This window comes from Strigops habroptila, chromosome 17, assembly GCF_004027225.2.
Source record: "Strigops habroptila isolate Jane chromosome 17, bStrHab1.2.pri, whole genome shotgun sequence".
Lineage (NCBI taxonomy): Eukaryota > Metazoa > Chordata > Aves > Psittaciformes > Psittacidae > Strigops > Strigops habroptila.
Window position 1 is genome coordinate 5,388,525 of NC_044293.2, and position 26,640 is coordinate 5,415,164.

Genomic DNA, 26,640 nt, shown 5'->3' on the forward strand with positions numbered 1-26,640 from the left:
AAAGTGGAAGTGCAGCCTGTTTCCATCACAGCGTGAGGCTCCTTAGTTATCCAAGAGCCTCACTTCTTCAAACCCATGGATTAGATGTTTATTTCCACCAAGAGAGTATCATGTAATCATTGCTTCTGACACAAGCTTCCACGGGCTATTTAAAGCCTTTCTAACCTTTGTTTTAACAGCTGCTCTGTTTCATTGAAATCATGGGGGAAATCTGTATTTATATACCTTAGGAGGATGCCCTCATAACCCAGTGAACTCACCGTGAGGTTACTCGAAGCATTCCTTTTCAAAAGCAATAGCTAGTCAGCCATCAACCTGCCTATTTTTAACAGTTGATCTTTATTTTCCAAACGCCTTGGTGTAGTTTTTAGGTAAATACAAACCCTTCGTTACTTGTTCTTCACGTGGCAAACCCGAACCACAGAAACTAGAGCAAAGTCACCGTAGATTTGGCTTTTGTGCCTGCCTGACGTGACTTCTTGTAGGATGAATCACTCTCTGGATACAAGCATCTCCTACTGTGGACTATAAAAAGAATCCTGGATGAGTAGCCCGAATTTGGGCTTTTAATGATTTAATTTAGGGGTGACACATCCTATGTCAGGTGACCCATTCGATGTGGATTGATCCATCTGAGCATGGATTAATCTTGCATATGGCATCCTGCGCTGAGGCCTGAAAACGGCTACGTCAGAGGTAAATCTTTTCAGAAGCAATTAGTTTCCTTATGTCTAGAAGCATTCAATTTGCTAAGCCTTCCATCCGTATCCTCTAACATTACTTTTGCTCATTCTCCTCCAGGTTGCAAGACCTGGAGCAAAGTAACTCACCTACGAGGTCAAAAATCCTTGAGGCAAAAATGTGCTGGTCTTTCAGAGCTGCAGGATCAGGTGGTTTTACAACTGCAAGAAGGAGCAGGGTTAACGAAGATGTTATGCATGGTTAACAAAGATGCTATGCATAGTTAACAAGTAACTATGCAAAGATGCTGGCATAGTTTGAAACTTGGTGGGTGACTTTAACGTCTTTCTGTGTCATTCAGAATGAATTTTTGGCAACAAGGGAGTATTTTTCAGCTTGTGCTTGGGGAAACACTGGCTACTTAGTATTTATAAGACATACAGACAAAAATATATGTAGACAAATATGATTGCTCAAACTGTTTGCACTAAGGACTTTAAAACTGCTTAAGCAAGTTGCTTGTAGATGTGTGGTGAGAATTGTTCCTGCAGTCTCAGTTATACAGTGAAATCCTGGGCATGGGCTGACAGTCAGAAGCCCTTGAGTCCCTGCAGCTCTGGGGATTCCTGATCTCCCTTTGCACTGCTTTGCTCCTCCAAGTAAGTTCAGTTTCACAGCTGGAGTGGCTCGAGTAGCTTCATGACAAGCAGTAACTTGGTAAGCTGTTGCACTGAGGTTTGCTTTTAATGGTGTTCCTGCACTGCAAGTGCACTTCCAGCTTGGGTTTTAAATAGCTGTGACCAAGAGAGAGAGCCCCCAGTCACAGGGATGAGTCCTTTGTCATTAGAAAGCCAAGTCTGTGTTTGGTTGATAAGGAACCACTGTTCTGGTTGATTCTTCAGAAGTGCTCTCTTCTCTCAGTAGCAGATAGGCTGCAAGGTGAAGCAGGGTTCCCAACATCTCCCTTCCACCTGGTGGGAGGAATTGAGGGCTCTCCTTCATCCCATGGACACCCCTTCCTTACCCCACAAGTGCCTGGAGTCAGCAACAAATGTCTGAGCTTCAGAGAACAGGTAGAAGAGCCTGGTGTGTCAGAGCTTACTCCATGTTCATGGAGTGAGGGAAATCTTGGTTGGATGTTATGAAAACTCACACAAAGTAAGGACACCTTAATGCTAGGATAGATTGTCTCGAGAAGAGGGGTGTCCCCGTACAGAGTGATCCTGCTTTTGGGGTGCAGAATGGACTAAAGCAGCTCTGCAGGGCTGATGTTGGCAGTGTTTCAGCCTGCCACCTCATCCCAGAGAGGACGAGCATCATCTAGGAGAGCACATATTGCTTCTTGCCTCTCCCAGGTGTGAATCTGTGGGTGATTCCACAGCCAGTTTTCCTGCTTGAGGGTGAGCACGTTACCAGCATGTGCAGTCTCACCAAACCCCACTAGAGGGATAGCTGGAAGAGCATCAGGCAGTTTGTTATCTGAAAGACAGCAGGAGCTGGACCATAAACCAGCAAAACCCCTCACTACATACCCACATCCTTGTCCTTTGCACCACCAAAGTGAGGGAAATAAGAGGAATAAGGGAAAAGTCAAAGCTGCATAGTTTCTGTTTGCTTGTTTGCTTGTTTTAAACAGCTGAGGTGACACCAACACAAAAGCTGAACTTCCTTTCCTGTGGAAAGGGAGGTGAGCACGGGTGAGCTCTACTCGTTTGTAATAAACCACAGCGAAATGGGCAATTCTGATGCCTCCCCAGCTAAATTATGGCCTAAGCTTATGCCTTTGCAGCTTGTTAGACAGACAGGACCTTAACTGACTTGGAATCTTGGGTGTGCCGGAGTGGGCAGCCAGGTTCCACAACACACAGTGCCACAAACCAGGCAAGCCAGCCTGTCCACTCTGCTGCACTTACCGTCCGGCTGGCAAACACTGCTGCTGCTGATTCAGAGCTCACAAGAAGAGGTTCTCTGCTTTCTCGAGCCACAGAAGAGCTCAAGAAAGAGACCCAGCTAATAATAGTACAGGCCCAGGAGCAAGCTTACATGCTGTGGTGGGTTTCCCAGTGCTTTGCATTCCCTCTGGAAGCCCGTGACTGTCAGATGGCTGGCACCATTAGCAACAGAGGCATAGAATCCATCCCCCTTAATTTTGTAAGGGTGTCTCAGAGCACATGTCTGGGACGTGATGGAGGGCTGAGGGTGGACTTTCTCATCTCAAGCTTGTAGCACAGTCACATCCTTTGGTTCATCTCATGCCCTTATCATCCACAGGATGGAGCTGGGCACTAGTGTGTTGTTCTGGCCAGCTTGATCTCAGGAGGGCAAAGCTATTTGTGCTCCCTTCCAAAGTCACGTTTTGGAAGCAGGACTCTCACCCCAGAACTGTTGAGAGAAGCATTTGACATCAAAGGGGTAAATTCCCATCCAAACTACCCAGTAATCCTTGACCAGCTCTCTGAAAGGGAGCACCACCTCTCGGCTCTGCCTCCAAGCAGCATGTGGCCAATTGAGGGCAGCTCACTGCACTTTTACAGCTCCCCATTCCCCAAAGCCAGTGATTATTCTCCTTGCATTACAGATGGAGCGGCTGAATCATGCCACGAGAGCTTCCCTCATGCCCGAGAGCAGGAAGAGCAATCCCAATGCAGATCCTCAGTGGAGCAGTCCCCAGTGTTCCCCTTTGCTCTCCCGGGGGGCTGCCCGTTTCGTTTCAGCTGGAAAGCACAGAGCTTCTGGGTGACGTTTTCCTCTCCTCCCACTGAATCAGCCTTTTATTTACTCTTTGGAATGCAAAGTAACAGGACACCCTGTGAGTTTTTATCTCTCTCCCAATCTTTTGTGCTGCTGCGGGAGTTGTCGGACCGGATTGAGCGTTTTAGCTGCAGACACAGGGTGGTTTCGGGGTTGTCTGGCAGGAATCTGGGTGGGAGGGCACAGTCGGTGAAACCTCAAGGTAGGAGTCACACCGAGAAGCGAATCCTTGGGACACACAGCAGGGAGGAAAAACCTTTGTCACTAAGTTTGAATCCAGCCCTTTGCTGCGGTGGGGATGGAGGGTGCTCCTTGGCTGAGCTAGAATTACTGGGAACTGCCTCCACCAGGACACTTTTTGCTGCATTCCTCATGAAAGCAGCTGCGTTTTCCCTGCTTCCACGTGGATAGCATTCCCAAGGCTGGGAGCTGATGGGGAAGTACCCTGCCTGCTCGGACAGCGTTCACTGCTCCTGCTGCTAATCCCTGTCTCCTCTGGGACCCTCCTGGGCACCGAGCTGACGGAAGTTTAGCTCTTGTGGCTTGCATACAAAGAGCGACTTGGTTCTCGGGTTTCAGCTCTCTCCTTCCTCCTAGAGGCGCGTTAAACCTCCCCTTGCTGCTCTCATAATGCCATTGTGGCCACACTGATACGAGGAGAAAACGTTACGAGGAGGAGGTGACAGCTTTTATTGAATGAACTGATTCCAGTGGGGAGAAACAGAGGCTCCGTTGCTGACTGCTGCCACTGCACGTGGGTAAGTGCTTGATCTTTATGCTTCAGCTACATCTTTCTTCACCTGAGCATCCTTCAGTCAGGCTGCAGAGACACATGGAAGTGTCTTACCACAAAAGGACGTGGCAGGCTGCTTATTGGGAGGTGCTGCTTTAATGGTTTGGGATGTACAGTGCCCCGAAGGAGGGGGCCCACACCTACTGTGATGTGGCCATTGCTGCAGCACAGCCATCAGGTAAATCACTGTGCTTTGGCAGCAGAGAAGCAGGAATCCTGTCATTTAGGGCTCTAAACCAGCTGCCTCCCAGCCATATAATAGTTTATATTTAACATGTGTATTGCTTTCTTTTTTCCCCCCACGGGGATTGCATCCCCTTGTTCAAAGAGCCAGTTGGGCTAATGAATTAGTGTGTAAAATCATTGCAGTGGCTGGAATGACAGGAAAACCTGGGCATTCACAGCTCTGCGTGAAACCAGGAGTTGTGGAACTTTGCAAGAGCCTCCTTAGGCCTCAAAGAGTGAGTCTGCACCTTGCCTTCACTAGCCACATCCCAGAGCAGATGTGTTTGCCTGGCAGAGATGAGTTTATTATGCTGAAGAGGAGAAATGTGCAGAAACAAAGAGCTCGGAGTAGCTGCTTTGTTCTTCAATATGCTGCTTCATGGGGGTTATTAAGCCAGGTTGGAGCACCTACAGTCAGCCAGGTAGGGAGTGGCTGTAAAAGCAGAGCTGGGCAGGGCTGGGCATCAGCAGGAGAGCCGAGAGCAGCTCCTGACATCAGCCAGCAGGGTAGTTTCAGCAGGCTGACTAACAAACCACCTTTTGAAGGGGAATACCTTCAGTGCAGAGGTACTTCCTGCTGTGTGAGCAGGGGGGATTCTGGTGGCTGCTGAGGGAGCAGGGGAAGGGCTGGTAAAAGTATTCCTGTAAGAGCACAGACCTTAGGTTGTGGTTTTCCACCTAAAGAGAAAACAGCAGGAGCAGAGACCTGACGCTGCCTCTTGTTTCTCCAAACACCCTCGAACTTGTGCTCTGCAGGAGGTATTTCGGAGCAAAGGGAAGCAAAGGTAACCCAGCATCTCCCTGCAGAGTGTGAATGGTGGGCAAGTCCTGCTGCACCAGAACAGAGCTCTGGGAAATTTAAGTGTTCAGGTGTGGAAAGAAAACCCTGTTCCAAGGCTGGACCAATTGGTGCAAAGAGGTTCAGATCAGCAGCGGGATGACCAGGTCAGGATTGACAAACATACTGCATGTTGAGACAGACTGTCACATGTAAGCCAGCCAAGGGAAGAACCTTTCCAACAAAGATAACGTTGGTCCAGCTATTTTAATCTTGATTTAGTCCTGAATAAGTAATCTAAATATGGGAGCAGGGGGAGGACGTCATCTTTCCAAGAAGGGGAAAATGATGGAGTAAGGCTGTGTCAGGAAGGCAGGTTTGAGTGTTAAAAGCTCTCTTTCAAACCTGCATTAGACCATTCCCAGAACCCAGGGCTCTGCTGCTGGTGCCTCTTTTTCTTCTCTTGGTGGCACTGTTGAATATTAGACCCAGGAGCTATTGCTGATATTTTACATAGTCTTTTGTTGATATTTTTACTACTTGCCCTTTTGGCAAGGGCCTGTAGGGCCAGGACAAGGGGAATGGCTTTAACCTGCCAGAGGGGAGACTGAGATGAGCTCTGAGGCAGCAGCTCTTCCCTGGGAGGGTGCTGAGGCGCTGGCACAGGGTGCCCAGAGAAGCTGTGGCTGCCCCATCCCTGGCAGTGTTCAAGGCCAGGTTGGACACAGGGGCTTGGAGCAACCTGCTCTGGTGGAAGGTGTCCCTGCCTGTGGAACTGGGTGAGCTTTAAGGTCTTTTCCAACCCAAACCAGGCTGGGATTCTATGATCAAATCCGGATACACGTGCAATTTCTGCTCGACTGTTAGGTGGCTCCTCATTTTTCATCTGATCTCTGTTTGTTAAGAGATGGCTCATTCCTAAAGAGCTGTAGCCAAACCGAGAGCAGGTTTTAGGCTGGGATAAAGGGAATATTTTGCTTTGGCAGCCTCTGAGCGTACGGCTTTTTGGGCTCATGCCTGGGGCAAAAGTGCTTGTGCATGCTGGAGAGTGCTCTCTTTGCAGCAGGGTTTCATGGCATGATGGTTGTTTTCACCCGAGAAGAGATTAGACCTTGGCTACATAAAGCTTTGCCCTAAAACTGTTGTGTAAGCGGGGGTACCACACAGGTTTCTCTGTGCAAAGCACATGGCCAAAGGGTCCCTTGGGTTGCTTTAGGGCACGGCTTCCCGGGCACGATGCTCCCCTCCATTTCCCTGTGGAGCGGGAGAGGCGGGAGCTGCACCGGGACACAGGAGGGGACACGGGGTGCTTCCGGCTTCCCGCACCTGCCCGGAGCACAGAGAGGAGGAGCCGGGCACGGCGCCGAGGCCATGGCGGCCTGAGCCGGCACGGCACCGCCTCGCCATGGAGCGGGGCCGCGGGGCCTCCAGCATGAGGTACAGCGCCCAGGCACAGGTGAGCACGGAGGGGACGATGCTTTGGGCGGCTCAGGATCCCTTGGGAAGTAGATTCCCGTCTCCCGCTCCGCCATCCGATGAGGTCCGGAGAACCCGTTTGGGCTCTTTTCCTGCTTTGGGAACACAGAGAAAGGGGAAATCTGTGCCTCGATGTGCGCTACCACCGGGTTTGATCTCGGCTTAAGCGGGGCGCTGGGGATGTGGGTAAAGACAAGCTGCGTGGAGGTGAGCTGCTGGCGGCGTGTGGGTCCGGGTTGTTTAGCAACAGACCTAACTAAACCTGTTCAAGCGTCAGGTCTGGCTTTAACCGAGGGCTTTGGGGCTTCATCATTAACCGATGTGTTATCAGCGTGCTTTGAAACTCGAGTGAGCTGAAGCTGTGCTCTTGGCTTTTCGCGTAGGTCTTGCTGGCTGAGGGTCACGCAGGGGTTCCAGGTTGCACCCCCAAAGCCTGTTCAGTGCCACGGAGCTGCTTTTAAACTGGGCTTTGAGGTTAAAACATCACAGCAGGGCTTTGAGGCTCACCTGGTATCGGTGTGTGAGGCTTGGCTTTAGCAGTTGTTATTTGCCACTGGCAAAGGAGCTGGAGCGCCCATCAGGAAGCTGACCTACAGCAAGGAAAAGCTTCCCTTGCCTCCAGCCCTGCTGTCTGCATGCGCTAGGGACACGGTGGCTGCCAGGAGCAGGAAGGAGATGCTCTCACTGATACCGTTCAGCTGGAGCTCCTTGTTCCCTCTCCAGGTCAGGGTGACGCCGTTGTGGCAGTGTGATCTTCCCTGCCCGGCTTGTTCTCTTGGCATAAGCTGGGTTTGGGCTCTGGTGTGGTTTATGGCAAGGCTGAGTGCTCAAGCGGATCCATTCCCCTGGTTCTGGATCAGTTTTGTCCCTGCAGCAGTTCAAGAGGAACTGGTCTGATCCAGGAGGAACTTCGCTGTCCTTCATGGTAGTAAAAAGCCTGAGGAGTTTGTTCCTCCTGGACCAACTGTTGCTGGACTTGGCTCCCTATAAATCTGGCAGTGGAGTGAACGTGAGGTGTTTTACAATGACTATGTCTCCTCCTGCTCTTGGGCACAGTGAGGAGAAGCCTCTCCTCTTCCTTGGAAAGATGCAGAGCTTCTCGGGGAGTAGGTGAGCTGCTGCTCAGGCCAGTTTGGCTGCTGTTGGTGCCAAAGGATAAGAAAAGCAGAATGAGGAAAAGGCTGAGGCTGATCCAGAGTGCGCCAGACCTTTGCTCAGCAAACAAAAGATCACTTGGTAAAACCACCGAGGGAACAGTGAGAGTGTTCCTGAGGGCCTGGCTTTGGGGAAGGTGTCAGAGCAAAGGTCTTGCCTTGCCCAGGGCACAAGATGCCATTTCCATCCAAGGACCGCGATCTTAAAGGTCTTTTCCAACCTAGTTCAGTCTGTACTTCCATGAAAGGCTTCTAGGAGTAGTTAATTGGGATGGGTTTTGCCAGAGAAAGGCTTTGCCTGGTGGGAGATGCTGGTGTTTCCCCTGCTCTTGACTCCAAACATGTCAAGGGCCAGATCCACCTCCAAACTGTGAAGAGCATGTTCATCGAGGTCTGCAGCAGAGCTGTTTTGTCAGAGTGTTTTTGTTACTCAAACAGTACTTTCTGTACCAGGAAAGATGCAGGAGGTTGTTGGAAATAAGCCACTTGCATCTGTGGCATGTTTCCCGCCGGCTCTTGGCACATAATGTGTGTTGTAGGGAGGAATTTCATGGCTTACAGCTACATGGATGAGGCCTTTAAGGCAGCTTTATTCCCCACTCCTCCCCCAAAACTGCTAAGACTCGAGTGTAAAAGCCTTTTGCTTCAGCAGAGGCACAAGTGGAAGTGTGGTCACTCTGTCTGCATCAAGCCCAGCCCATGTGCAAACATGAACTTCAGTTTCTTCTGTCATAAACCTAAAGGAATCTGGTTTCTCGTGTGACTCAGGATGGTCACAAGATAATCGAATGCTCTGGAGGATTGAGCTGGGAATTGGTGTGTGAAATAGGGGTGTGTGTGGCTTGTATCTTTCACTATTGCACTTGCCCTCTGTGCCTGGAAGGTAACAGTCTGGAGGACTTAATGTCCTTCATTTCCTGCTCTCTATTCCCTCCTTGGCTCTGATGTCATTATTGGATGGTGACATTGCCCTTAATACGGAACTGAAGACCAAAAATAAGACACTGGCAAAGTTCTTTGAGTGTTTTACTATCCATGTTGGGGCAACACAGCATGGACACACCTTAAGGAAACTTAGCTCTTACACATGCTCTTTCCATGTATTTCTTATCAAGAATAAGAAGTGAGAAGATTATTCTTATCAGATCTCTGCCTGGAGTGGAGTTGATCTCGAGACTTGTGTAGCTGTACTTGAGCTGTTTGGGTGAAGCTGGTGCTGTGCATACCATGTGCCAGCAGCTTTTCCACCTTCTGTTTCTTATGGGAAACTGGCTACTTCCCCTTATTCCAGCACCCCAAAACTGCTGTTGGCTTTCAGAATGATCACATATTGAAAATACAGCTTTCCTGCCTCTTTCTGCACTGTCCAAGCCCACCCTGGTGATCTCAGAGGCTTGAGCTGAGTGATAAGTTGATGGGTTTCGTTCCTCATGTGCTATTTGTTTTAGTTTGTATCGAAAGCTGCCTGAGGTGTGGCTGGAGGAGGAGAGGTGGGAATTGCCTCTTGGGCACACGGGCTGGGATCTGCAGGGTGTAATTACCCAGCAAGAGTCTAACCACTTAGTCCAATGGCTCTGCTTCATCTGAGACCTCCCCAGGCCACCTCAACTTTGCATTTGATGGGTTCCTGTTGTTGTACGTTCGTGCCAGACAGCGGGTCCTTAGCAGTGAGACCACGGTGGTTGCAGATCTGCTCTTACCTTCTGTGATCTGTACAGCTTTGGCCCTGAGCAGTCAGTCCTGTGCCAGACCAGGAATGAGTTTGGAATGTGGTAAAGGTCGAGGGAAGCAGTTGGCTCTCCTAGCTGCCTTGTGTTGGACAAACAGCAGTGATAAGGGACAGGTAGCACTGGTGGCCCGGAGCCCAGGCCTTCTGGGGGTCTGAGTGCAGTGACCCAGATGCTGAGTGAGAGATGGGCGCCTATTTTGGAGGAGAGGGGAGCAGTGAGGGCTTTTGGTGCCTGAGACACATCACGCTGTCTTGGTAGAACCCGCAAACAAGCCAGAAATCAGCCTTTTGGGGAGATGCTGATCCCAGATGCTTTGTCTGCATCCCAGAAGTGTCTCTGCTGGAGAGCCATGCTCTGTGGCACATCCTAGCCTGCCTGTGGCCTCCCTTTGCAGGAGGATCTCTGCTTTCTGGTAAGCACCTCCGATCCAGAGCTGGCTGTGGCAGGTCCCACCGTGTGCCTGCTGAGTTTCCTGCTGTCAGAGTTAGTCACTCCTGCAGCTGGTTTGTCCAGTCTGGCAGAGTGTGGTCGCTGTCTAAAAATACACCGTGTGATGGGTTCTGGAGGAGGAGGAGTGGGGAGGTTCGCTTAAGCACAGGGCTTCTCTCTGAGCTTTCCGCGCAGAGGAGCTGCACGCAGGAGACCTCCAAATCAATCCGTGCATGCTCCCGTTCCACGTTTCCTCATGGAATGGGTACTCCAGGGGAAACTGAGGCACAGAAGAAGTGGGGTAATGTCTTTCTGACCCTTTCACTTGATTGGCATGTGGCTGTCCTGCTGCAGCAGCCACGCCAACCAGGCTGATGCTGTGACCAGGGCGTCCGACCCTGCCATGGCGAGCCCCATGGTGGTGATGGAGGCTGGGTGAGGAGGAGCAAGAGGAAGTCGCTGAAGCTGTGACTAAGGCAGGGAGAATATCAGGGAAGGTTTTCTGTTTATGATGTTTGTTGGAGTAGTTTCTTCGAGAAGGCTGAGACAGTCAGACCTTGAGTCACGTTGGGCTGGAGACAGTTTCTCAGGGAATCCCAGCCTGGTTTGGATTGGAAGGGATCTTAAAGCTGATCCAGCTGCAACCCCCTGCCACGGGCAGGGACACCTTCCACTAGAGCAGGTTGCTCCAAGCCCCTGTGTCCAACCTGGCCTTGAACCCTGCCAGGGATGGGGCAGCCACAGCTTCTCTGGGCACCCTGTGCCAGCGCCTCAGCACCTCACAGGGAAGAGCTTCTTCCTTATATCCAACCTGAACTTGCCCCATTTCAGTTTAAACCCATTACTCCATGGACGAGTGGGAGCAGGATGTGCCTTCAGATCCTCTCTGGTTGTGATGGGCTGTTAAGTACCTGCAGAGGAAACATGGCCCATGCTGTTGGAGCACAGACAAATGCGGTACCAGGGTCCAGCGTGGCTTTTTGTGCTGAGTGTGGGCAGGGGAGATTCAGCCTCTTACTCAGATGCTGGGACATGGGGCTTCATGCGAAACCATCCCAGCAGGACCTCATTCAGCATTCCTGTAGTGCTTGGGGGATGCTTCAGATCCTTTGCTTCGGAGCGAGAAGAGAGTTTGCAAGAATCCCTGGTGCTTACCCAGCCTGTGACACAGGACAGCTCTTCAAGGCAGCTTCACACGAGGGGTCAGAGTTTGATGGTGTGAATAGGGGGAGAGGATGGGAAAGGAGGAGGTCCAGAGGGCAGGGAGGGAAACTTCTTTGAATCCAGTTTCCTATCTGCCTCTAATCACTGTTGTTATTACAGGAGTAATAGCAAAGATCACCTCCCTAGAAGTCCCCATGCTCTTGGTGTCACTGCCATCTCAGCTGTGGAGCAAGCACACGCTGACAAAGGTGTGCTGTAAACTCACACAGGTTTAAGCTCTTCCATCCTTTTTTCCCAAGAAGAGCAGGGAAATTGTCTAAAGAAGGGTCAGATGGTGAGTTTTCCTGCCTAAGTTCCATGCAGGAGCAGTGTGTTTGTGTGATGGAGGTGGAGGGGTGCTGTGTTCTCCTTCTGATTTAATCCCACTGATTAGTTCCTCCCATCGAGTTTTCCCTCTGCAAAGACCCAGCCTGTAGCTCGAAGAGGATGTTCCAATGCATCAGCCACAGCCAGGATCTCCTGCTTGCAGCTGAGCCCTGGGGTTTGTCTCGTGAAGCTGAATGTTGGGAATTCTGCAGAGGGCTGAAGGGATGCTGTTGGAAAGGAGGGGTTTCTTTGCTATTTCATTGCTGCTACTGTAATGTTGAATTCAACCTGCCAGGGGAGTGTGTTGTTAAGGCCAAGATTTAACAGTTTGTGCCCCAAAATTGTCACTCAGCACACACAGAGGCCCTGTGTTGCCCCTTCCTCGCTGGGAAAGCTGCTCCTGTGCCAAGAGAAGCATCATTTAAGCTCCTGAGGCTGTTTTCTTGCTGCAGGCTCCTGCAAATGTTAGAAGAGAAGGAAGTCCTTTCTGCTAACAGCAGACACGTATTGGAAAGGCTGCAAGCAGCAGAGGGTTGATGCTTGTGAGATTTGTGGCTGGTTTCTTCTCTTTACCTGGTTTAGGGGTGATTCTTGCATGATTTGGGAGGCAGGTGCTGCTTCAAAGCTGGTATGTCAAAACTCCAGGCAATCTGATTGAAGAGTTCCTTGATTTAGGAGATGTCTGTGTGTATTTAAGCTTTATTTTGTGTGTGTTCTGATTTGAAGCTTCCTTGGGTTATGTTTTGAGTTTTTTCTGTATGATCACAGATGCCAAACAGGAATCAGAGCATCCCCCCGGGGGATTTGTCCTCCTGTCTGGGTGTTCTTCCTGACTTTTAGGGGAAAACATTTAAGTGGCGATGGGAAACGATGAAGCACCCTCATGGTTTGGGCAGTTTGGTCGGGGATGTCTTGTGTGTTCATCTCAGTGCTTTGGCTTCTTTCTTTTACTGGGTATTTGTGCCGAACAGGGAGTCCCAAGCTGAAATAAGGGAGGGTTGTGTTTGTGCAGGAGAGAGACGGGCAGAGAGTTGTAAAGGGAGGAAGTAGCTCGGTTTCTTCTTTACAGGAAAGCTATTTACGTGCTGTGACACACCTACCACACAGGCAGTGCTCTGCAGGGCTGAATTTTTGTCTGCAGTTTCATCTGAGATCTTGGAGGTTGTGGGCTTGTGACTTACCATGGTCACGGGGCAGCGCGTGGACTTGCCCCTGAGTTTGCTGGAGCTGACGACCTTGTGTGAAGCCCATAAAGGAATCGGGTGTGCGTGGAACAGCAAAGCAAAAGCCTTCAGGGTTTGTCCTGCCGTGGGGTGGCTGTGGGGCTGCTGATGCTGAGGCATGTGTGGAGCTCTCAGTGTTGTTGGGGAGCCACCACAGACAGGTAGAATCAATCAGCCAGGTTGGAAAAGATCATCAAGTGCAACCACTAGCTGGACCTCTCCAAACCAGGCTTTGGGGTGAACCTTCCCCCCATCCCTTCCCTCCTCTGCCAGGACATGAATAACCTGGAGGAGGGGGTGGAGTTCCTCCCTGCCATGAACTCCAAGAAGATGGAGAAGCGCGGCCCGAAGCGGCGGGTGGTCGTCGCCGTCGTGATCCTCGTTTTCCTCCTCGTCTCCCTTGTCGTCGGCCTCCTGGTCTGGCACTTCAAATGTAAGTGTGTAAATATGCCCTCTCTAGCTCTGGGAAGTGGGGGGACACACCATTCCCTGTCCCGATTGCTGTCACTGGGGACCTGCTGTGCCACAATCCCAGCTCTGATTTCCCTTTCTGACTCCGAGCTGTGTCTTTCCAGACAGGAATGCAGCCGTCAGGAAGGTTTTCAATGGCCACTTGAGGGTTCTGAACTGGGACTTCCTTGATGCCTATGAGAACTCCAGCTCCCCGGAGTTCATCATGCTGGCCAAGAAGGTGAAGAGCACGGTAAGAGGCTTCTTGCATCCTTTCTCCTGCAAGCAGGACTCTTCCTTCTTGCCCCATGGCCATGGGGATCTTGCATGTAAAACTGGCTGGAGCTTTAGGTGGGAGCTGAGGTGGGAGGGTGCCTGCCCTCCGTGCTGAAGGACTTGCCTTTCCCCTCAGATTGGGGTATTCCTTGTGCTTCCTCCTTGTTCTTCCTCTCCTTGGCCCCTGCAGCCAGGGATGCCGGGTGTGTGCCCTGGTTTTCCATAGCGGGCTTGAAGCTCTGTCTGTCCTCATCTCACTTCTAGACATGCTGAAATCCTTTCTTTAAACCTTTCAGGTGGAGGATATCTACAGGGATCATGGAGATATTGGCCCTTACCACAAAGAGACCATGATAACCGCGTTCAGGTGAGTGTTATGCGCTGGCTGGGAGTGGAGGAGGGCAATGCTGGGATGGAGGCACCTCAGTATCACCCCGAGTGAACCAGGAAAGGGTGGGCACTGAAGAGCTGCCTGAAAATGCCTATTGTCTTCTGCCACTGTGTGCTGAGGGACATGTCAAGGGATGAACCGCAATGGGTGGTGCCTGGCAGCTTTGATAGGGACTTCCCTGGCTGGCAGGCACCTTTGCTGCTCACAGTTTGCTTAACTTACCATTGAGTCTCTCCCTTCCCTGGGGTCATCCTCCACAAATGCCTCTTCAAGTAGCCTGGCCCCTTCTTCCCCTGATAGTTGAGCCCTCCTGTGTCTCTCACCCCATCCCTGCCTTTCCCCGCAGCGAAGGCAGCGTCATTGCCTACTACTGGTCAGAGTTCCTTGTCCCCAAGTACCGTGAGGAGAGCCTGGACCAGGCCATGGCCAACAAGCAGAGCCTGGTGCAGAAGCTGAACACGCGCCTGCGGAACCCCGTGCTGAAGGTGGAGTCGGTCGTGGCTTTCCGTGAGTGCTGGCTCTGCTGTCCCTGGGGCTGGGGGGGGAAAGCTGTGGGTCACAGCCCTCCCTTAGGTGCCTTTGGCAGTGGCGACCACTCCAAGGGGGTGTGTAAGGACCTGGCTTTGATGGGCACAGACCCGCTCCCCTTTGCTCCAACGCTCTGTGTTCCCCTCTGAGCACATCTGGAGAGGGACAGGGATGAATCCTCCCTCCTGCAGAGGAGAAGCTGGATCGCTCTGCTCCCCAAAGCCTGGGGGAGCAGCATCCCCCTGGGCAGCTTGCAGGGACGGACCCACAAGCAAAGCCAAGTCTGGAGAAGAGAAGGCTCAGGGGGGACCTTATCGCTCTCTGCAACTGCCTGACAGGAGGATGGAGCCAGGAGGTGGCTCCATCCTCCCAAGGAACAAGGGATGGGACAAGAGGAAACGGCCTCAAGCTGCACCAGGGGAGGTTTAGATGGAGATGAGGAACAATTCCTTCCCCAGAGGGTGCTCAGGCATTGGAACTGGCTGCCCAGGGCAGTGTAGACAAGGTCCTCAGTGCCATGGGTTAGCGGTGGCCTTGGCAGTGCTGGGGAATGGTTGGAATCGATGATCTTACAGGCCTTTCCCAACCCGGTTGATCCTATGATTCTGTGATTCAATGTGGGTCCCAGGGACAACTTCAGCTTTGCACCCAGGGACTTTCACAGCCCAAAGGTTGACAGCACCTCTGTTTTCTCCTGCAGCTGCGGACCCCAGCATAGCTTACTCCTCTCGGGACAGTAAGTACAGTTCTTCTTCAGTCTCGTAGTGGCCTCTTTGGGGTGGTGGTTTTCCTTGTGGGCTGGGGAAGGGCCTGAAGAGAGGTGCTCTGTGTGCAGGGCAGACCTCAGTGTGCTGCTTGGAGCTGGTTTGGGGTCAGACTGCAGCAGTGTGCCCAGAGAAGCTGTGGCTGCCCCATCCCTGGCAGTGTTCAAGGCCAGGTTGGACACAAGGGCTTGGAGCAACCTGCTCTAGTGGAAGGTGTCCCTGCCCGTGGCAGGGGGTTGGAGCTGGATGAGCTTTAAGGTCCCTTCAACCCAAACCAGTCCGTGATTCCCCAGTGCCTCACTTTGTAGATGGAGGAGGATAAGCAAAGGTGCTCCCTGCAAGAGGCCCTGCCCAGGGACAAGCTATGGCAGCAGAGGAGCTGCAAGTGCTGCAGCGTGCACCTCAGGGCAAGGCAGGGCGGAACCTCCTCATTTGCCTCGTTAACCCTTCCCTGCTCCCCCTGCAGATATCTGCATGTTTGCCCTCCACGCCAAGGAAGGGGAGATCACCACTTTCACCACACCAGGCTTCCCCAACAGCCCCTACCCCAACAATGCCCTCTGCTACTGGACCCTGAGGGCAGACGCCAACTCCATCATCAGCCTGACCTTCAAGACGCTGGAGCTGGAGCCGTGCACGGACGACAGTGACTACGTCAAGGTGTACAACTCCCTGAGCCCCGTGGAGCCCCAGGCGCTGGTCAGGTGAGGGTCCCAGGAGGTTCCCATACAGCACCGAGCCCTGTGTCAGGGTGATGCTGAGGAGTCCTGCTCGTACCTGAGCTCCTGGTGATCGGTGCCACTTGAGGCTCTGTGCAGCCTAACGGATTTTGTCCTGGACTTCTAGGCTCTGTGGGAATTACGCCCCTTCCTACAACCTGACCTTCCTGTCCTCCCAGAACGTCATGCTCGTCACGTTGGTGACCAACAAGGAGGGCAGATTCCCCGGCTTCAAGGCTGAGTTCTTCCAGCTCCCGAAGATGAAAGGTGAGCAGAGCGGCTGGGGATGCGCTCAGTTTGCCGGGGATGCTTCCGGGAGACCTGGAAGCGGGTCACGTCTCGGCTCTTGGAGCTCACCTTGCTCTTGGCTGCTGTAACCACATCCCCTGAGGAGGCCAGAATAAGAATGAGGTGGGATTAGACGTGCGGATTGATGGATGCAGGAAGCACCTTGTTGTTCTCTCTCTTTTTAAGCACTTCTCTCTCCAGAGATTGACTTAACCTTGTTAGAGGCTGTTGCCTCCCTTCTTCCCTCGGGTGATAGCCAGCCAAGGCTTGGGAAAACCACATCTCTGAATCTCTAACCTGTTTTCACCTTCCTGCCTACCTTCTAGTCTGCGGTGGGGTTCTGAAAGGAGAGCGTGGCACCTTCACCACTCCCTATTACCCAGCACACTACCCCCCAGCCATGGACTGTGTCTGGAACATCGAGGTAAGACGGGATCCTCTCTTTGCCTTAATGAGTCTGTCAAGTGAACGTGGTTACTTGGGACGTGCTGCTTGGGTCTGACCTAGAGGCTTAGAGGGAGCCGGTGCCGAGGGTGGCTTTTGGGAAGGTGTTTCTTTCCCTTCTGGAAAATGTTCTTCTTTGCATTCTCAGTTATCTTCTGTCCTCCCCCCAAACACATCCCTCCTCTCCATGAAACTTATTCCCAGCTGACCTTTTGCAGGTTCCTTCTAGGAAGAACGTGAAGGTGCGTTTCAATATGTTCTTTGTGCTGGAGCCCGGGATCCCCGTCAGCTCCTGCACCAAGGACTATGTGCAGATCAACAGCACCAGGTAGGCGTCAGGCGTTCAGTTATGTGGCACCTTGTGCTTCCCTTAAACTCGTGGTGGGATAGGGATGGGCTGAGTGCTGGGGTCTGACCTGCCCTTGTAGCTCGATGCCCCGTGGTGAGAGGGGAGCACCACAAGCTCCGTTGTGACCAGCCCAAACCTTCTGTCAGTGGCAGCAAAACGCAGCTCCCGCATCCTTGAGGTGCAGCAGTTTGTGGTGGAATCGGCCCCACGCTCTCCTCTGCTGCCCCTTGGCTCTCTGGTGTGGGATCTGACCCCCTGTTCTGATGTTTGGGGGGCAGAAGCTTTGCTCGGTGCTGACCTGCAGCAGCTCACTCCCCTTTGCTGTCTGTCCCTGCAGGTACTGTGGGGAGCGGTCCCAGTTTGTGGTGGCCAGTACCACCAACAAGATAGAGGTGCGGTTCCACTCGGACCAGTCCTACACAGACACCGGCTTCTCTGCTGAGTACCTCTCCTATGACTCCAGTGATCGTGAGTTGAAACCCTGGGGCTGGTGGTGGGGAACTGCTCTGCCCAAGATCTGGAGGCTGTCCCTCCTCTGCGCTTATGCTGCCCTGTAAATGGGGAATCATACTTTTCCAGGGGGAAAATGCCCCTGCTCTGTTCTGGCAAAGCTGTGTTTGAACGCTGCACGCTGTAGGGAACGTGGTGTGCGCTGGGGAAGGCACACAGAGGGGATGGCTGGAAGGCTCACGTGTTGTTTTACCCCTTTCCATCCCTCACAGCCTGCCCCGGGCAGTTCACCTGCAACACGGGGCGCTGCATCGACAGGAGCATGCGCTGCGACGGGTGGCTGGACTGCGTGGATGGCAGCGACGAGAGATCCTGCAGTGAGTCTGTGCTCGGGCTCTGTGCCCGGTGGCTGGGGCACATGGGCTGCCTTATCCTGGGAGGCGCTCGCTGTGGGGGTCATTTTGGGATCCTGTCCCAGTGGGATGTAGAACAGGCTTCCAATACCTAAAGGGGACCTACAAGAAACCTGGAGAGGGGCTTTGGACAAGGGATGTAGGGACAGGACAAGGGGAATGGCTTTAACCTGCCAGAGGGGAGATTGAGATGAGCTCTGAGGCAGAAGCTCTTCCCTATGAGGGTGCTGAGGCGCTGGCACAGGGTGCCCAGAGAAGCTGTGGCTGCCCCATCCCTGGCAGTGTTCAAGGCCAGGTTGGACACAGGGGCTTGGAGCAACCTGCTCTAGTGGAAGGTGTCCCTGTCCGTGGCAGGGGTTGGAACTGGAGGAGCTTTAAGGTGCCTTCCAACACAAACCACTCTGTGATTCTCTGGGATCTCCCTCCCTTTCCAGTCCCTCCCAGCTGGGAATGTGTTTTTCTATGTAATCCTCCTGACCATCATGGATTTGGCTGAGCTCTCCAGGCAGTTTTGTTCTCTAGAACAGTGTAAATCCTGTGCTATAGCCTAAGCTATCGCTCTCCCTTTCCAGCCTGCACCGACCAGCAGTTCAAGTGCCAGAACGGCTGGTGCAAGCCCAAGTTCTGGGTCTGTGACAACGTGAACGACTGCGGCGACAACAGCGACGAGCTGCAGTGCAGTGAGTAACTCACCCCATGGGCAGAAGGGGAGGAGCAAGGGGGCAAAGGAGGCTCACGGTGGGGAAGAAGGGGAGAGAAAGGGCTGAATAAACCAGTGGTGGTCCTGGCCCTCAGGAGCTGCTCTCCCCCTCCAGGCTGCGCAACCGACAGCTTCAAGTGCGACAACGGCAAATGTGTCCCCAGCGCGCGCAAGTGTGACGGCAAAGACGACTGCGGAGACGGGAGCGACGAGGGCAGCTGCAGCAAAGGTGAGGAGGGGCCGTCACCTGCCCTCGGACAGAGCCCCTGGAGTCAGGGAATCCACAGGGTTGGGAAAGACCTTTAAGATCATCGATTCCAACCATTGCCCAGCACTGCCAAGGCCACCACTAACCCATGGCACTGAGGGCCTTGGCTACACTGCCCTGGGCAGCCTGTTCCAATGCCTGAGCACCCTCTGGGGAAGGAATTGTTCCTCAGCTCCATCTAAACCTCCCCTGGTGCAGCTTGAGGCCGTTTCCTCTTGTCCCATCCCTTGTTCCCTGGGAGCAGAGACCAGCTCCCTCCTGGCTCCATCAGGCAGTTGCAGAGAGCGATAAGGTCCCCCCTGAGCCTTCTCTTCTCCAGACTAAACCCCCCCAGGTCCCTCAGCCGTTCCTCATCACACTTGTGCTCCAGGCCCTGCACCAGCTCCGGTGCCCTTCTCTGGCCCCGCTCCAGCACCTCAATGTCTCTCTTGTAGTGAGGGGCCCAGAACTAAACGCAGGATTCAAGGGGGTGGGCAGAAGAGGTGAAAGGGCTCCCCAGAACTGGAACTAACCCCTGTGCCTTCGTCCTGCCAGCGGGGCTCCAGACGACGGTATCATGCAAGGAATACACCTACAAGTGCCGCAGCGGGCACTGCGTCAGCAAACAGAACCCGGAGTGCGACGGGGAGCAGGACTGCGAGGACAATTCTGACGAGGACAACTGCAGTGAGTAGCCTGGGGAAGACAGGACACAGGCTTTGGGCTGGGTTTAGAAACACATAAGTCTGAAGAGAAACAGGAAGTGTTCAAGGCCAGGTTGGACACAGGGGCTTGGAGCAACCTGCTCTAGTGGAAGGTGTCCCTGCCCGTGGCAGGGGTTGGAGCTGGAGGAGCTTTAAGGTTCCTTCGAACACAAACCATTCTAAGTGTGGCAGAGAGAGCCCCTGGGTTTTTCCATGTGAAAGCATGATCAGAAAACAGCCAAGCTGTGTTCTCTGGCTGTTTCTGGAGTGTCTGTGCCATTCCAGAGGGCTGACACAGGTAACACAGGATTGAGGCACATTTATGGACCTGGCCAGTAAATATTTTAGCACATGTAGCATTTGTGCTCCCATCAGCCATCCCCAACGTGGGAAATGGGGCTACCCCCGGAGTAACCGAGTGTCCCTTGTCCTTCCCCACAGACTGCGGGATCCGTTCCTACACGAAGATGTCGCGGATCGTCGGCGGGCAGAACTCGGATGGGGGAGAGTGGCCATGGCAGGTCAGCCTCCACGTCAAGAGCCAGGGCCACATCTGCGGCGCCTCGCTGGTCTCCGAGAGCTGGCTGGTATCGGCGGCGCATTGCTTCCAGCAGATGCAGGGCACCAGGTAGGTGGGACCCTGCCGTGGTCACGATTCCATCCAGGAAAACCAATCTCTGCAGGTGCTCCTCGAGGAACCTGTTTGAGATGGAGACAGGCTGAGAACATTGGGGCTGTTCAGCCTGGAGAAGAGAAGCTGCGTGGAGACCTCAGAGCAGCTTCCAGGGTCTGAAGGGGGCTACAAGGATGCTGGAGAGGGACTCTGCATCAGGGACAGTAGCGATAGGACAAGGGGTGGTGGGTTCAAACTGAAACAGGGGAAGTTCAGGTTGGATATAAGACAGCTCCTCTTCCTTGTGAGGGTGCTGAGGCGCTGGCACAGGGTGCCCAGAGAAGCTGTGGCTGCCCCATCCCTGGCAGTGTTCAAGGCCAGGTTGGACACAGGGGCTTGGAGCAACCTGCTCTAGTGGAAGGTGTCCCTGCCCGTGGCAGGGGTTGGAACTGGATGAGCTTTAAGCTCCCTTCCAACCATTCCCTGTGCCCCCCAGTTACTCAGACGCCAGCCTGTGGACAGCCTACCTGGGCCTGACGGACCAAAGCGACCGCAGCAACGCCAACGTGCAAACGCGGAAGATCAAGCGCATCATCTCCCACCCCTACTTCAACGACTACACCTACGACTACGACATCGCCGTGATGGAGCTGCAGAGCCCCGTCACCTTCTCCTCCTTCGTCCAGCCCATCTGCCTGCCTGACGCCACACACGTCTTCCCTGTGGGCAAGGACCTGTGGGTGACCGGGTGGGGAGCGACGACGGAAGGAGGTGGGTGCTGGAGTTGATGTGTTTCCATACATAGGTTTGGTGTTAGTGTAAATTGTATCCTTAAATCCCTCTTAATGTTGGGTAGGGCACAGCCTCGTAGGAGACTTTCCCCTCTGTTTCTGAATCCTGTTTTGTTTGGGTTTTGTTTTCTTAGGGATTAGTTGAACTGGTCGTACCAGCAAGTCTGACCTGGTGAGCGCAGGAGATAAACTGAGTCTTAGGTTGGCAGCAGTCATTAGTCCATTACAATACAATGAAAATGACTGAAGGAGTTGTTATTAATTGAGGTGCTCAAATGTCCTTACACAACACTGAGGAGAAATTAGTTTCCACAGAATGGTTTAAAGATTTTTATGTAAGGAGGAGATCAAATACTGATCCAGGAACAAAGTAAAAGTGCAGAATTGTCTCAGGCACCAAAATGCTTTCGGTCCCAAACGTGGAAATGTTAAGCTCTAAACCAGGAAAAGCCAGATCCATATTCTCCTCTGTGAGTCTTCTGTGGATATTAATTACTGTGTAATGGTATTTATAGAGCACAATAGAGATGGTGTCTTAGAAACACCATGCTAGTGAAGGACAGTGTTCTTTGTGGTGACATGGTTTAGTGGGGTAACGGTTGGACTTGATGATCTTCAAGGTCTTTTCCAACCTGGTTGCTTCTATGATTCTACATGTGACTTCAGGGACAAGGGGGATCACCTGGATGCAGTGTAAATGCATGGGCTCGCCTCAAGCCTGGAATCAAAGGAGATTCCCTTAGGAGCACACAATGTTCAAGCTGGGAAGATGGCATTAGGAGCAAGCGGGTTGTTGCGACGGGGCCTTCCCTGGCGGTTGTGTTGTTGGGAGACTGGATGGGAGGGAAAGGCTGCTTAGAACAGCCACATGCTTTTCCTCATGCTGCCCCATCCTGCTCCTCCTCCCGGCAGGCAGCGGCAGCTCCATCCTGCAGAAGGCAGAGATCCGGCTCATCAACCAGACCGTGTGCAACCAGCTGCTGACGGACCAGCTCACGCCGCGGATGATGTGCGTGGGGATCCTGACCGGCGGCGTGGACGCCTGCCAGGTAGGGACCAGGCTCTTGGCTCAGCCCTCACTAGCACGGCCCTTCCACAGCTTATAGACATCAACTCCACGTGGATCCGCCTGGATACAGAATGGAATGCAGGACTTTCTGTCTCAAAACCACCACACCAGTTCACTGCTGTTACCAGAGCCTTGGTTAGTTAGCCAGGTAGGCTGCTTATTTAGTTCTGTAGTCTGCTCTTATTACATTTAATAGACAACAACTCCACGTGGATCCACCTGGATACAGGATGGAATGCAGGACTTTTAGTCTCTGGTAGCAGCAATGAACCGAAGTGGTGGTTTTGAGACTGACTTACTTGGAGGGTAGGCTGCTTGTTTAGCTCTTTAGTCTGCTCTTCTGGCCATAATTAATAGTAGTACTTTCTTATTAACAGCTCTTGTTGCCACACTTCAATCTGTGTTCCAGGTTTATGTGCAATTTTTGATGGGCAGTGGCAGGAACAGCTCCCTTAGAATCAATTCTGGCTGGAGTTACTGCTTATTGCTCAGTTGTGGCGCTTTATTGTGGCACTTTGCATTAGGACAGTGTCCACTGTTGGCGCTTACACTGCCCCTTGTTTCTCGGTGCAGGGGGACTCGGGGGGGCCCCTGGTGAGCGTGGAGGCCAGCAGCCGCATGTTCCTGGCCGGAGTCGTGAGCTGGGGCGAAGGCTGCGCGCAGCGGAACAAGCCCGGGGTGTACAGCCGCGTCACGAGCCTGCGGGACTGGATCCAGCAGCAGACCGGGCTCTAAGGACACACACAGCCCTGTGTGGGCACCTCTTGGGCTGGGACGTGCACATCCAGCCTCTACTGTGAACTTCAACCCTCCCTCTACCTCGCGCCGAGGCGTTTTCCCACCTCCCACCTTAGAAATTGATGGTTGGAATAGAACAGGTTGGAGTTTATGGGTGAGTGAGTGAGTGCAGCTCCTATGAACAAGGGGGGAGGAGCAATATATCAAAAAAAATAAAGAAAAAAATTAAGTTAAAAAAGAAAAAGCAAAAGATAAAGACAAACACTTTGTGTTTAGGGGAAAACGTTATTGGGACAGGTTCAAAACCAGCTTCTCAGGCTAGAGACCGAGTCCTGCGGTGCTTTTCAAGCGGCTGTCCGCACCCCTTGCTCTGGTGTTCAGTTTTGGGGGGGGGGAGAAGGGAGTTCTTACCAAGCTGGGGGGATGCCCTGTGGGATCCCTCCCCTGGTGGTGTCCCACGCCGAGGTCTCCTCCATCCGTCCCATTGAGCTGCTGGACCTGGAACAGAGAGGTTGGGTTAGAACATGGTGTCACTCACCCCAAGAGAAGCAACATCCATAGAGAGGGAGAGTAGCATTGGCATTACTGTGTGTGCCTCTGTGCTGCACTGACGGTGTGCCTGGAGTACAGCTCTGCAATGACACCACAGTGCAGCAGCCTCTGAGACCCATCCGACTTTTGTGAAGCAAAATGTGACTTGTGAATGTGCTGATTTTAGTCCTTTTTCCCCCTGTGGACCCAGTCCTTGCCATAGAGCACGCTCCAGGTGAGTTTAGTTTGTGCCTTCCGTGCCTGTAAATACCTTGTTTTGTAAAACTCTGTGAATGGAAATGCTCTAATAAACTGGGATATTTTCTAATACTCTGGCTCTGTGCTGCTTCTCCAGTTACACACTGAAATCCTGTCCCCCTCCCTGGGCACTTGTGAGAGCACGGCCACATTCCAGGCAGGAATCCTTGCAAGAGGATAGTCTTTACCTCTGATCTTGTGCTTACACAACGCTGCAGCGACATAAGGAACATTAAGTGGTCACTCACCAGCCTTTGCTGTGTTATCGGTCCAACCTGGTCCAGCTGCGAGCGGGGGCCTTGCAGGGTCTCTCCCTTGCACAGAGGATGAGCAGCAGGTTGCAGCAGAGAGCTAGAAGGCAAATGGAATTGTGACTGGTTTGATCCCAGCATCCCCATGAGCTCGCTCAGACCCAGACCCACAGAACATCTCCCTGGTCTTACAGGTTTATACACGATACTGGGGAGGTACCTGACAGAGAAACACCTTCAGCCACAGCACGATGGAGCCAGAGTCACACATCCCTGTCCTGAACTTAGCCCAAGCTCCAAGCCCTCTCTCCTCTAGAGAGGCTTGGACACAGATTTGGGAACAGTGGTTCCTCTGTGTATAACCCCAGCTCAGTGCAAGACTGCTAGTGAAATATCCCCCCTCCTGGGACGTAAGGTCCTACCTCATCTACAGGAGATCATACAACCAGAGATCTCACTGCATTGTTAAGCTGGAGGGGATCTCACTGTATTCTAAAGCTAAAGCAAGGAGATCTCACTATCTCTCTAAAGCTAAAAGAGATCTCACTGTATGTAAAGCTAATCCTCACATACTCGCAGGGGTCCCAGCACTGTGCTCATCCCTGGCTCTTTCACCCTCCCAGTACACCCAGTTGTGCCCACTCTGTGCCAGGGGGTGCTTCCTCACACCAGTTACAAACAGCCCTGCATTAACCAGCTAGCTGGAAGGCACCAAAGCCTGGCCCTGGCCCACAGGAGCAGCACAGCAGGACAGGACACCACTTGTTGCTCTGCACTGTGCCCACACTTACAGCTTTGGGATCCCATCACAGCCAGGAGGACATCTGGGCAAGGAGGAGATGCTTTTCCAGTCGGAAGTGTGAAGCCTGTGCAAGGAAACCCTAAAGCAAGAGAACTGTGTTCAGGGAGGTTTGGTTTTATCACATGCAGCATCACCCTCCACGGTGGGGTGCAACACGGTGCCTCTTTTCCCCCCGCAAAGCCCCAGTGGCACCAAGACACCGTGTTTGCTCCTGGCATCACTTTGGGCACATGTTCACTGTGCCTGTAACCCAGGAGGAGCCTTGTTTGGATTGCAGGCTTGAGGACTCCAGGAGCTTGAATGGATTCCAGTGTCACCTTCCCTTGCCAGGACAAGGCCAGTGTCCCTCAATGCACCCCCAGGGTTTGATAACCTGCAGAGTTTCTGCTGTGCAGTTATCCCCTTCCCAGCTCCTCGTGCTCTTGGGAAAGGGCAACAAGAACAGGCTTGGCTCAAAGTATTCCTGCAAGGCACAACAGAGACAAGTGACAAGAGAAAACAACATTAACTTAGAGATTCACCCTGCCTGGGGGGAGCTGAGAGCAGAGGGGGCTTTTGGAGGCCTGGATCCATCCAGAACAGACAGGTCCTTCTGCTATCACACAGCCACGTTGCGCTCTGATGCTCCCTGTCCCCTTCAGCACACAGGAGATGACCAGGAAGTCTCCCAAGGGCCCAACACACCTTGTTGTAAGACAAGGTTAGGACAGAAAACTCCTCCTCCACAACGAGCCCTTCCTAAGGATTAGTTCTTGCACCTTGATTTGTAAAGAGAAATAAAGAGTAAACCTGACTCCGACCCCACTAGATGTCTCTCTTGGCCAAGGCACACGGGCTCCCGCGGCAGCACCAGGAAGGAGGTCCAGGTCCAGGGAAGCAGCCAAGGGGCAGGGCTGCAGGCTGCGAGCCCCAAACCCCTCTCCCAGAGGCCAAAGGGGAAGGAGCAGAGAGGAGAAAGGAGGGATGAGTGTGCAGTCCCAGCCCTCAGGATAAAGGTCCAAGCCCAGGAGGTCAGTGGTGGCCAGCAGCCCACTGGATTTATTGCCCCCCCTTCCCAGTCCACCAGCACCTCCGAAGTGATTCCCCCTCTGCCACAGCACTGACGTGTCAGAGGAAACAGTCCTCTTGTTCCGTGTTATAAAGAACCAGTTTCAGACCCCAAATGCTGAGTTGCAGTTTGATGCCACTTGTTTCTGACAGCAACATGAAGCCAGCCCTGGTCAGTACTCGGAGCTGGCAGGGGTGAAAGACTGAAGTGGGGATGGGAACCTGCCACCAGGCACCTTGAGAAGTGGCAATACCAGGGGTTTGTGTCACCCAGCAGCAGCTCGGAGGTGGAGCAGGTCCCCAGCACACAAAATACTGCTGTTTGTGTTGCGTTGCACCAGTTGTCTTAGAAACTGTGAGAAAAGCAAAGAGAAGGGGGAACCCAGTGCAATCATTGGGGCAACCTCTCACCCCAGGAAGCCAGTGCAAACAATGGGGTCAGGGAACAGGGAGCAGGGAGGGTTTCATGCCGCTGGGAGCTATCGGGATACCTCCAGAGGCAGAAGGGGGAAGGAAAGGTTGCACCCCTTGGAAGTGAAGCCAGGTCAGCATCCCGAGCTGCATGTCCCAAATGGGAACAGATGACTTGCAGGGGGCAAACCACCAGGAAAACACCGGCTCCTTGGGAAGAATTCCAGGGAAACATCCCGCAGAGGGCTTGGAAAGCCACCTCACCCAGCCAGATGTGCAGCAGGAGGACCAGGCCAGGGAGCTGCCTCTGCACCCTCCATGGACCATCCTGCTCCACATCCCTTCTCTTTGGGATGCCACATCCTACTCCACACAGGTTTCACACCCACACCAGGCTTGGGGGCTTGAAGAGTCCTCATGGCTTCAAAGAGGATGAGACCCAGGACGCACAGAGCACTGTCCCTGCTCTTTTCCACCTGGAAGATTCCAGTTTCCTCCAGACAAACCATTGAGTCTTGCTCAGAGAGAAGAACCTACTTAAAAGCTCTGAAGAAAACCATTAAATGTTACTTGTGCAGCACTCAACATCCCTCCCTAGCTAGTGGCCTCATGGTCTCACCTTCCTCCAAGCCATTT

General features: G+C 53.0%; 1 protein-coding gene across 4 annotated transcripts; it reads left to right on the forward strand.

Annotated features, from left to right (window-relative positions):
- The first annotated feature begins 963 nt into the window (after positions 1–963).
- On the forward strand, positions 964–23,565 carry ST14 (suppression of tumorigenicity 14). 4 transcript variants are annotated; one of them, XM_030505444.1, is made up of 20 exons: positions 964–1,008; positions 3,260–4,190; positions 13,044–13,203; positions 13,346–13,473; positions 13,793–13,863; positions 14,234–14,394; positions 15,116–15,151; positions 15,646–15,883; positions 16,026–16,165; positions 16,513–16,610; positions 16,849–16,958; positions 17,317–17,447; positions 17,702–17,806; positions 18,415–18,522; positions 18,658–18,771; positions 19,345–19,476; positions 19,935–20,121; positions 20,603–20,877; positions 21,810–21,946; positions 22,540–23,565. In XM_030505444.1, exons 3-20 carry the CDS (start codon positions 13,047–13,049, stop codon positions 22,699–22,701), a joined length of 2,490 nt encoding a protein of 829 aa, XP_030361304.1. In that variant the 5' UTR covers positions 964–1,008; positions 3,260–4,190; positions 13,044–13,046; the 3' UTR covers positions 22,702–23,565. The 4 variants fall into 4 exon arrangements, with proteins under 4 accessions (XP_030361304.1, XP_030361307.1, XP_030361306.1 ...); XM_030505447.1 differs by lacking the exon at positions 964–1,008 and having other exon boundaries at positions 2,931–3,490; positions 4,030–4,190; XM_030505446.1 differs by lacking the exon at positions 964–1,008 and having other exon boundaries at positions 2,931–3,475; positions 4,032–4,190.
- Positions 23,566–26,640: the final 3,075 nt, after the last annotated feature.

Excerpts from the sequence above, each read along its gene's own strand:
- ST14 (XM_030505443.1), top strand. The coding sequence starts at position 6,634 with ATGGAGCGGGGCCGCGGGGCCTCCAGCATGAGGTACAGCGCCCAGGCA. Across the intron at positions 13,204-13,345 it reads CCTGGTCTGGCACTTCAAAT|ACAGGAATGCAGCCGTCAGG; the intron begins GTAAGTGTGTAA and ends GTGTCTTTCCAG. Across the intron at positions 16,166-16,512 it reads CCAGCTCCCGAAGATGAAAG|TCTGCGGTGGGGTTCTGAAA; the intron begins GTGAGCAGAGCG and ends CCTACCTTCTAG.